This window comes from Anoplopoma fimbria, chromosome 20, assembly GCF_027596085.1.
Source record: "Anoplopoma fimbria isolate UVic2021 breed Golden Eagle Sablefish chromosome 20, Afim_UVic_2022, whole genome shotgun sequence".
NCBI classification, from domain to species: domain Eukaryota; kingdom Metazoa; phylum Chordata; class Actinopteri; order Perciformes; family Anoplopomatidae; genus Anoplopoma; species Anoplopoma fimbria.
In genome coordinates, this window is record NC_072468.1 from 10195380 (window position 1) to 10206804 (window position 11425).

Consider the following 11425-nt stretch of genomic DNA (forward strand, 5'->3'; position numbering starts at 1 on the left):
ATGGCCGTTTAGGGAATGTTTTAGTTGTCCATTACTCAAAGTGGTGTTACAAGCAAGACATAAGCATTGAAATATGGTAGTCTTATATTTCAACCACAAAAACATAAAGGCACGGTGGTGAAGCCAAGAACAAAATAACCTGTATTATTGTTCCTTCTGGGGATATGTAATCACACAACATTTCTGGTGGATTTTACCCTCTATACTGTCAAAATGTGACCATTATATTAATCTGTACAGGCAACTCAAGTGGGACCACAGACCCATCAATGCTGTATTCTATCAGTGGTTGACAGTGGTCACTCAAAGACCAGGCTGCTTGAATTAAGGTAAGCCACATCAGGCATTTAGCAGCTAGCTAAGGTGAACTTGTTAAGCCACAGTAGTAGGTTGAATACAGCGTTACGACGACTTTCCTGTAGTACAAAGTGGACCTGGATTCTGATGGATTATCAGGCATCGGAACGGTGGTTGGCCCTCTCTTTGGCTCTCCTTCTGGCTCGCTCCAGTTCAGCCATCATGGGTAGAGGACCTTCATACATGTTGGTCTGGATTGCTCGCAGCTTCTCCTGATAGTCCTTGGGCAAGCTGTTCTGCTCTGCTCCCATCATAATCACCTGCAGTGGTTGATGAAGTTGAACACATTGATTGTCCATAACTAAGTTCCTGATTTTCTCTCTTCATAACCAATAACCGCCACAAATCCCTAAATTTCCTCCCAGCTCACTGTGGATGTTATGAAACTCAGCTGTGTTGAGTTGGATCAGATGGTCCGATATCGGAGGACATAACATAGTCACAATTTTGTAAGTATTATTTGAAAAACTAAAGGCCTTCTGAATGAATGAATTATACAACATTAAGGTATGTGGACATTGACATTGACACATATGGGGATTGACTGTTTATAACAAGTTTATGTAGTAGTCATCATGAATTCACCCATTGGTTTGTGGACTGCTGTTATGTTATTGAGTGATTTCCTTGCCATCGCTGGATTATTCACTAAAATTGGTGCAATATTTAGAACTACCGCAGTGCTTGTTCAACATATGCTTGTAAGGGGCTAGTTGCCTAGCCTCCAATGTTGCTGTTTGCAACTTTACCCGCACCTGTGTCTTTTGTTTCTTACCAATAGTGTCTGCGGCTTTGAGAAAAGCTCTTAAAAGGAAACGGTTAGCAAGGAACTTTAAGTGCCACTTAGGAGGAGTCTTAGTGGTAAAAAGGGGAACCCTTGAGATTATGGCCCCTGGTCTTCAGAATAAAACATTAATTTAATCATTTTCACAATGGTTAAAGGGGCCATTGTCCAAATTGTCCATCATATCTAATGCAAAAATCATGTCTTAAACCATTATAGTTGTTGTTAAAACTATCTGACCACAACCTGGTGCACCTCCGGCCTGTGTACAAACCTCTTGTGCACAGGCAGCCAGCTGTGACCCGCACAGTCAAACGATGGTCCGATGAAGCCGAGGAGGCTCTTAAGGACTGTTTTGACTCGACTGTGTGGGAAGTGTTCAGTGATGCCCATGGGGAGGACATCGAGGGTCTCACAGACACCATAACAGACTACATAGACTTTTGTGTGGAGAACACTGTACCCACCAGGACTGTACGGTGTTTTTCCAACAGCAAACCCTGGATCAATCCTGAGATAAAGACCCTCCTCAAGGAGAAGAAGAGGGTCTTTAGATCAGGAAACAAGGAGGAGCTGAGGACTGTGCAGAGGGAGCTGAGGAGGAAGATAAGGGAGGGGAAAAATGTCTACAGGATGAAGATGGAGGATCAGCTGCAGCAGAACAACATCAGCGGAGTCTGGAAGAGCCTCAAGGCGATGTCTGGCCACAAGGGGCCCAACCAACAGCCTGTGGGGGACCAACAGTGGGTGAATGATCTGAACTCATTCTTTAACAGATTTGATCAGCCACCCACCCGTCCCCCCACCCAGACCCACCCTGCCGCTGCAGCCCCCATCGTCTGCACCCCCTGTGGATTACCCCCCTCTTCTTCCTCCTCCTCCACCCCCTTTTCCACAACACTCGGCTCCCCTCCACACTCATCAAACACTGCACTCCTCCAACACCCCACCCCCACCCCCACTCCAACAACCTACAGCACACAGCCCCCTTCCCCCAACTTGTCCCTCTCAATTAACCAGGTGAGAAAAGAACTGAAGAGAATAAAGGTGAGAAAAGCCACGGGTCCGGACGGCATCAGCTCAAGGCTCCTCAGATCCTGCGCAGACCAGCTGTACTGGGGAGGGTACCACAGCTATGGAAGACGTCCTGCGTGGTACCAGTCCCAAAGACCCCGGGGGCCAAGGACTTCAGCAGCTTCAGGCCGGTGGCATTAACATCCCACCTGATGAAGACCCTGGAGCGGCTGGTCCTTGTGCACCTCCGCCCCTGGTGATCTCATCTTTGGACCCTCTTCAGTTCGCCTACCAATCTGGCATCGGGGTGGATGACGCTGTCATCTACCTGCTACAAAGATGCCTTTCTCACCTGGAAAAGGCTGGAAGCACTGTGAGAGTCATGTCCTTCGACTTCTCCAGTGCCTTCAACACCATCCAGCCTTTGCTTCTGAGGGACAAGCTGGAGCAGACCGGGGTGGACCACCACCTCACTGCGTGGATACTGGACTACCTCACCAACCGTCCACAGTATGTGAGGTTAAGGGAGTGTGAGTCAGATCGGGTGTCCTGCAGCACGGGGGCCCCACAAGGAACCGTTCTGGCTCCATTCCTCTTCTCCATCTACACATCGGACTTCAAATATAACTCTGCTACCTGCCACCTGCAAAAGTTCTCTGACGACTCTGCAATCGTCGGCCTCATCTCCGCAGGCGATGAGAGGGAATACAGAGAACTAAACCAGGACTTAGGATAGTGCCGGCGGAACCGCCTCCAGATCAACTCTGGTAAAACCAAAGAGCTGGTGGTGGACTTCCGCCGGGGTAAACACTGTCCTCCGGAACCAGTGAACATCCAGGGACAGGACATTGAGATTGTGCAATCTTATAAGTACCTGGGTGTTCACTTGAACAATAAACTGGACTGGACTAATCATTCAAAGGCACTTTACAAAAAGGGTCAGAGCAGACTCTATCTGCTGAGGAGACTGAGGTCCTTTGGAGTGCAGGGAGCACTCCTGAGGACCTTTTTCAACTCTGTGGTGGCATCAGCCATTTTTTATGCAGTGGTCTGCTGGAGCAGCAGCATCTCAGCAGCCGACAAGAAGAGACTGAACAAGCTTGTCAGGAAGGCCAGCAGTGTGCTGGGGTGTCCACTGGATACGGTGGAGGTGGTGGGAGACAGGAGGATGATGGCCAAGCTGTCATCCCTGATGAACAACACCTCTCACCCCATGCAGGACACCCTGGCAGCTCTGTGCAGCTCCTTCAGCCACCGGCTGCTTCACCCCCGGTGTGTGAAGGAGAGGTACCGCAGGTCCTTCCTTCCAGCTGCTGTCAGGTTGCACAACCAACTCTGCTCCCAGCAGACCACATGACAACAATAACATGACAATAAAAACCTGTGCAATATATTACACATTACACTGTGCAATAATAGTTAAAAAAGTTAAAATAGGTTTTTTTTCTGTCTGTAAATACAATATTTCAGTTATTGTTGTTTTTCTACTGTTTTTTGTTTTTATTGCTTATTTATAATACTTTTTTTTTTTTTTTTTCATTTTTTTTTTTTTTTTATCTTGTCTTCTTCTACTATGTCTCTTGTGTGCACTTTACTCTACGCTGCTGTAAGCCTGCAAATTTCCCCGCTGCGGGACTAATAAAGGATTATCTTATCTCTTATCTTATCTTATCTAGCCACATTCGATGAATGTAGCATGAGCATAAAAAATATATTGGGGGACTGGACTATACAGTAGACCGGGGGGGCGCTGAGCAGAGGATAAATCAAGTCTTTCCACCTCTGTACTGTACTGGACAGTGTATTGTTCAGTATATGCAACAGCCACGCAAGCTACACTATGTCGGTATCCAAAGATCACTGTAAATTTGAGAACCGCTAGCAGCTCACACAGTGACAAGGCCCAGAATAACAGAGGGAACAGTATACAGTATAATGTACTTGTATGCACACTATAGAAGACAAAGCTGTGACCACAAAGCCGTGCTGTCCCATCGATGCACGCTGCCTTTCTGTCAGGCATGTTTGGAGCTCTCACATGTGCAAAAGAACCGTCTGGTACTCTAGCTTACGATTAGTCAGATCTGTAAAACATAGCATGGCAGAGGGGGTGTGTCCTGACTGTTGTGACCCGTTGATCACACAGTCAGGTGACGAAAGGTGTGAGTAGACTGATCCCTATTCCAGATGCTTCACAGAGAGAAATAGGAGTGGGAGTGAATAGCTGATGATGCCCCTGACCTGATTCATGATCGTATTCTTTTTTTCTTTTTTCATTTTCTATTTAGCTTCCTGATTCAAAACAACAGCAATAAATTAACCATTTCCCCAGAGAATCACATAGAGAGAGAGAAAAAACAACAAATCACTCCAAATGCAAAGATAGTATCCTTGTTTTCACTGTCACAGATTCAAAATATAACACTGCAAAGGGCCACAAATAAAGTTAGTAAAGGTTCTGTGTATGGGGGTGTGTATCTCTCTTTATGGCTTTCTCTTTGACCTCTTTTCATCTATTAGGATTTCTACTACACTGCTCTGTACAGAGCCCCCCCCCCGCCATTGATATAAATGGGGGGGACAAAAAAGTAGAAACACCTGTCAATTTAAGAGCACCACATACTCAATATGATCATACAGTCAAATCAACTGCTTCAACGAAAGCTGAACATTTTATCCTTCATGAAGAATTTATTGCAGGGCTGTGGTGTTAGACTGAATAGGTTTTGGCAAGGTGTACCTAATAAACTGGCACCTGAGTGTATGTATTTCTTTTTATCAAGAAATTCAATGACTCGACCAAAACAAACGGTGAATGTATCTACCAACAAGTAGTGTGTGTATCAAAGCCTGATAAATCTTCTTCTGTGCCATAGAGCTCCATTGTTCTTAAAAACACACCAATGATCCCTTCTGTTGCACTGGGTGACATGTTCCGTCATAACCATGAACACACATACACACACACACTGCAGTTTATTTTGACTCAATACCACATATATACGCCTGCTGCCCCAAGTACTTACTTAACCACCAAATGCAGATTAATCTGCAGCTAAAAATAGTTCTTGAGAAAAGTAGATTTACTAATGAACTGTAGACCTACTTAGGTAAAAGTCTGAAGTACTTGTGCTTTACTTGAGTATATCCATTTTTTTTACTTTATAACTTCCATGTTTTGGATGCCTTTGAGTTGTTGGTAGTTCCACCAAGAACCATTTCCCCTCGAATCTTCTCAAGTGGTTTTCTTTTTGATAACTGTTTTGGGATTGTTACAAAAGAATCACTCCTTCAGTATTACATGTAAGTGCTCCGAGCCCACAAGCATGGATACAGTCAAGGCAGTCTTACCTTTAGGTACTGTGGTGATGGTGGGGCATAGACACAGCTGTTCATTATGTAGGTACGACAGTTGAGCTCCTGGTTTTTTGTCTTCACTGATAGCTCCACGGGACTGTACGCACCTAATGTCACATTCTCTTGACTGAGAACACACGTGTTAGAGGTCAGTTTTTCAGGAAAAGCAATCCAAAGGAGTCCAATAAGGAGATTGATAAGTGAGAACTTTACCTGTCTAGAGACTCCAGATCAGTCATGCTCATCCTCCACACCACACCCCACACCTCGTCTCCTGGGCTGTGCTCTATGGTGGCCACACCTCCATGCCACCGGTCACTGGCAAGGCCTTTATAGTTCCCAAACACCAATCTATAGTCCTGTAAAGGAGAAATAGTTGTAAGTGTGTACAGCTCTTGTGGGACCGAACATTAATGCTGCTGATATCAGACCGTACCTTCAGCCTGGCCACACAGTCGACCGTCGCAGATGGGTTCTTGAGCTGGAGCCGCTCCTTCAGCAGGTTGCTGCCGTATGCAAAGTACAGGAAGGTGAGGTGATTCTCCATGTTGTTACCAGCTTCTTCCAGGGGGGAGACGAGAAGGAGGGTCGAGGTCAGGAAGATTATGAGCAGTCGGAGGGAGGCGACGGAGCTCATGGAGCAGACTGATTGGAGAAGGGGAGAGCTGAGGTGAGAGAGCATGAGTTGCAGTGACATAAATTAAGTACTGGCCTTCCAGCAATCGCACACCATTCTCATGTTAATCCCCTGTACTGCTATTGAGCCCTATTCACACTCACAATGGTCCACCTCATGTGTTGAGCCAACAGCTCTGAGCTGGGTAGCAATACACACACACACACACACACACACACACACACACACACACACACACACACACACACACACACACACACACACACACACACACACACACACACACACACACACACACACACACACACACACACACATAGCTGTTAAAAAAATATCAGGTAGAACTTTTTACCAGAGCTCACATGATATTAAACTATTTTGGGAACAGCAGGATAATATTGGGGCTATTCCATGGTGATTACATAGGCAATAACCTTGTTGATATCTTGACAATAAAGAGGATATCATGGAACAAACCAAATCATAGACATAATATGAGAATAACAGGTAGACTATCTCAGTAGAGCAAAAAAATCTCATATCACTTGTTAACAATAGTTGTTACTATAACAATAGCAAAACAAGGACACCATCCTTTACCAGCTTATTTATAAGATACAGATGTTTTGTCATATCTGTCCATGATTTTTATTTTTCCAGGTAAAATATCACAGCATTTGAAGTATACTTGTGACTGTATTTATTTTGTAATTGTGAAGGTATTGCACTAATATTACCCCAATATTTTTTTTAAATAAAGACAGAAAATATTTCCCTAATATAACTGGATTATTGTTACATTTACAATGTTGTTACTGAGATGTCTTTACCCATTATAACCCTCCTGTTTGTGCCTCATCTTTATCTGATAACGGAATTAATCCCCAATATTATAACAAGGCTTGTTATTACCAAGGTATTACCAGGCTATTATCTCTGTTCATTTTGTTGACAAAATGTTAGGGCCTTGATAAACTATCAATGATTAAATGTAATGTTAAGTGATAACAAATTTCATTAGGGAGATATGAAAACCATATTGCTACATGACAGAGATGGTTGTTTGAACCATGGGTCACCTTTGAAGGCACTTCCTATGATTTGTCATATTAGCATGCAGTGGACAACCAACATGTATCATGGCCATTTTCTTTCTCCATCACAATCAACATGCACTGTTGATGCATCAAAGCATCAACAAGCTTGAAGTACAAACATGGCACATAAAGGTATTTATTAAAGAGCGGGACCATCTCGTTAGCAGCTGGAGAGAAAATAGACTGAATGATGTTAAATGGTCTGTAGTCTCTGTTCTTGTCCTCTTGTTGTCTTTTGTCTTGCAAGAAATAAAATATTGTTTTTTCAAACATTATTGTCACTCTGCCATGGAGGTATAAAGCATCATGAACACTGAACTTATAACACATTATGTCCACCACTTTTAATTCTTTATAACCCTGAAAAAGAGTTTCATAAAGCCTTATGAATATCAACAAAGAAACAACTCAACCTCATCAAACTTGTTGCTGCTGCTTGAACTCTTCTCTGGCTGAAGGAGGAGGACAGCACACACAGACTACAGGAGAAAACATCACTGTAATCAAGTCATCTAATGCATTACCTGCATTAACTTGTCACCCGTGTTTGCTTCACATATCATTGCACCATCTTGTGGTTGAAATAAGATTACAAAAAGTTGTATAAAACTAAATAATAACAGTTGAACCTAACGTATGAGGATTCATCTCAAGTCTAGCTCTTCATTCAGTCTATTTGGTGTGTTTAGTTCATGTAGAAATTATGTTGTTGTGTCCTGTCTCATAATAGAGCTTTTGTAGTTGGAAATTTTCCGTTGTGTTTTCATCTTTCTAATATACAAACCCCATGGACAATTATAAATACACACACCCTCCTGAGTGGTGATGTCACAAACTTGTTAGTTTGGTTGTATTGTTGCATTGAGCACATGAGCTAGAACGTCTTTAAGATATTTTCATCTCTTGTTTGCAAAAAGAGGCTGGTGTCTGAACAAATTTCAACTCAAAATGAGCAAATATAATATAAAATACAATTTTCATAATATATATTTAATAATATGTTTATTTGTTACGGACAGAAACAAAATACAAACGCATGAATGACTTCTGTTTGACTTTCTGGCTGGTTTCATTAAAGATTCTAGATCTTTCTCTGTCCTTGTTGTAGCACAATCAGTCCATTGAGAAGGAAACCCTCTTGTTTGGATCTTGTTTAGTAATTATTAATCACATTACTATCCCTATATCATAATTATAATTCTACTATAATAATTGCTGCTGTTATTATAAGTAGTCTTATTATATGAATCATTTATGTCATATACATTGAATGTGTTGTATCTCTGTTATGTTGTTCATTCTGTACACATGACATCTATTGCATTCTGTCCATCCTGGGAGAAGGATCCCTCCTCTGTCGCTCTCCCATAGGTTTCTTCCTTTTTTCTCCCTGTTAAAGGGTTTTTTTAGGAGAGTTTTTCCTGTGTCGATGTTAGGGTCCCGGGACAGAGGATGTCGCATGTGCACAGATTGTAAAGCCCTCTGAGGCAAATTTGTAATTTGTGATTCTGGGCTATACAAAATAAACTGAATTGAATTGAATTTAATTGTTTTTAAGACTCATCTAGACAGAAATCCCAATAACCCAGACATCTCTACAGCAGACGAGTCTACAGCTCTGAAGACTAAAGCTCGTCCCATGAAGGTCCTTCAAAGACAACAACAAACAGAATGAGATCTCAGACCTGTTCACTGATCCAGCAGGACTTAGTATTTAATCTGTCTACATATCTTCTGTAAAAGATGAGGTGTCTCCGATTGAGAATATAGCAAAGTGGACATTCAGTCCCAAATCTTCCCTTCATTCATTAAGGAAGGTGTAGTAACAGGCATCCACCACCTGAGGGTGCAGCAGAACAAAATATGAGAGGGAGAGGATCACAATTTGGGAGTTGAATAAGGAGAAGAAGAGTAAACTCTGGAGCTGATTATGGACCTCTGTGAGAGCAGATACATGCCTAACATGATGATTATTTTTAGTGGAATAACCCTTTAATGACCTTTGTATCTACAAACCTGATAGGTCGGAGTAAAGTGAGCTGTCAGGTCTGCTACTGCAAAAACCACAAAAACAGGAACGTCAAGAGCTGGGGTGGAGGACTGAGGAGAGGGGACCCGGTTCACCACCTCTGGAGTCTCAGCAGGTTCAGAAGGACCAGACACGGAGCTCCGCCTCCTCTTCTGCGGACGGTCTCCAGTAGCAGCAGAGCGCCGGCGCTTGCGGGTCAAAGTCTGCACCTGGTGATCAACACATGAGAGGATGTCAAACTAAAATCTGTCTAATATTCTCTGGAGGATTTACACTGTGAACTATTTGAACATGAGGATCAAAATGTGTCACCTGGTCGTCCCTGCAGCATAGACACTGTCTGCGTGAGGAGACTCTCCTTCCTCTCTGGTTGTCCTGCAGGTGGACGGGCACATCACACTGCAACGACACACACTCATGTTAGAATGAATGAGGCTTCACTAGTGCAGTCAAAGAAACATCTGGCATTGGATAAAGTCAATAATAACATTTATTGTCACAAGCATAATGAACCTATCAGTCCATTCAACCCTTGAAAGAGTTCATGGAGGCCACATTAAGTTAGCAGGAGGCCCCAGGGCTAAATCCTCACACTCTTACACAGTGTGGACAGGTTTTCTGCTAGAAGTTGTGGCCGGAAGGAGGAGGCCTTTCGGGCTTAGCTGGCCCAGGGGTCTCCTGAATCAGCAGGCAGGTACCGGTTGGCCAGAAGGGCTGCAGCTATGGCAGTTGCTGAGGCAAAAACCTGGGTGTGGGAGGAGTTCGGCGAGGCCATGGAGAAGGACTTTCGAATGGCCTCAAGGAAGTTCTAGCAAACCGTGAGACGACTCAGAAAGGGGAAGCAGGGTTTCTCTCAGGCTGTGCTCAGCAGGGGGGGAGAACTGCAGACCCGGACTGGGGATATTGTCGAGCGGTGGAATGAACACTTTCAGGAACTCCTGAACCCGACCAACACGTCCTCTGTGGAAGAGGCAGAGTCTGAAGACTCAGGGGAAGACTCGTCCATATGCCTGGCGGAGGTCGTTGAGGTAGTTAAAAAGCTCTTCAGCGGCAAAGCGCCAGGAGTGGATGAGATTCGGCCGGAGATGCTAAAGGCTCTGGACATTGTTGGGCTGTCTTGATTGACACGTCTCTTCACTGTCACGTGGAAGTTGGGTACAGTGCCTGTGGAGTGGCAGACCGGGGTGGTGGTTCCCCTTTTCAAAAAGGGGGACCGGAGAGTGCGCTTCAATTATAGGGGCATCACACTGCTCAGCCTCCCCGGGAAAGTTTACTCCAGGGTGCTGGAAAGGAGGCTCCGTCCGATTGTTGAACCTCGGATTCAGGAGGAGCAATGCGGATTCCGTCCTGGCCGTGGAACAGCGGACCAGCTTAGGTCTGTTGGAGGGGGCATGGGAGTTTGCTCATCCAGTCTACATGTGTTTTGTGGACTTGGAGAAGGCCTTCGACCGTGTCCCTCTGGGAGTCCTGTGGGGGGTACTGCAGGAATATGGGGTACCTGGCTCGTTACTACGAGCCATTCGGTCCTTGTATGACCAAAGTGAGAGCTGTGTCCGGATACTCGGCACAAAGTCGAGCTTGTTCCCAGTGCGTGTTGGCCTCCGCCAGGGCTGCCCATTGTCACCAATCCTGTTTATGATTTTCATGGACAGGATTTCAAGGCGCAGCCGGGGGGAGGAGAGTTTCCGGTTTGGGGACCTCAGAATCACATCCCTGCTTTTTGCAGATGATGTGGTTCTGTTGGCTTCTTCAGAACGTGACCTTCAGCACGCACTGGGGCGGTTCACAGCCGAGTGTGAAGCGGTCGGGATGAGAGTCAGTACCTCCAAGTATGAGGCCATGGTTCTCTTCTGGAAAACGGTGGATTGCACCCTCTGGGTTGGGAGTGAGTCACTGCCCCAAGCGAGGGAGTTCAAGTATCTCGGGATCTTATTCATGAGTGAGGGTAAAATGGAACGGGAGATGGACAGGCGGTTCGGTGCAGCGTCAGCAGTGATGCGGGCGTTGTACCGGACCGTTTTGGTGAAGAAGGAGCTGAGCCGTAAGGCAAAGCTCTCGATTTACCAGTCCATCTACGTTCCAACCCTCACCTATGGTCATGAGCTTTGGGTAGTGACCGAAAGAATGAGATCGCGAATACAAGCGGCCGA

At 44.8% G+C, this 11425-nt stretch overlaps 1 protein-coding gene across 1 annotated transcript; it reads right to left on the reverse strand.

The window, feature by feature from the left end:
* Positions 1 to 452: 452 nt before the first annotated feature.
* Positions 453 to 6983, reverse strand: ggctb (gamma-glutamylcyclotransferase b). The gene is made up of 5 exons (XM_054621263.1): positions 6980 to 6983; positions 5949 to 6157; positions 5726 to 5871; positions 5507 to 5639; positions 453 to 617 (listed from the first exon to the last, which is right to left on the reverse strand). Exons 1-5 carry the CDS (start codon positions 6981 to 6983, stop codon positions 453 to 455), a joined length of 657 nt encoding a protein of 218 aa, XP_054477238.1.
* Positions 6984 to 11425: the final 4442 nt, after the last annotated feature.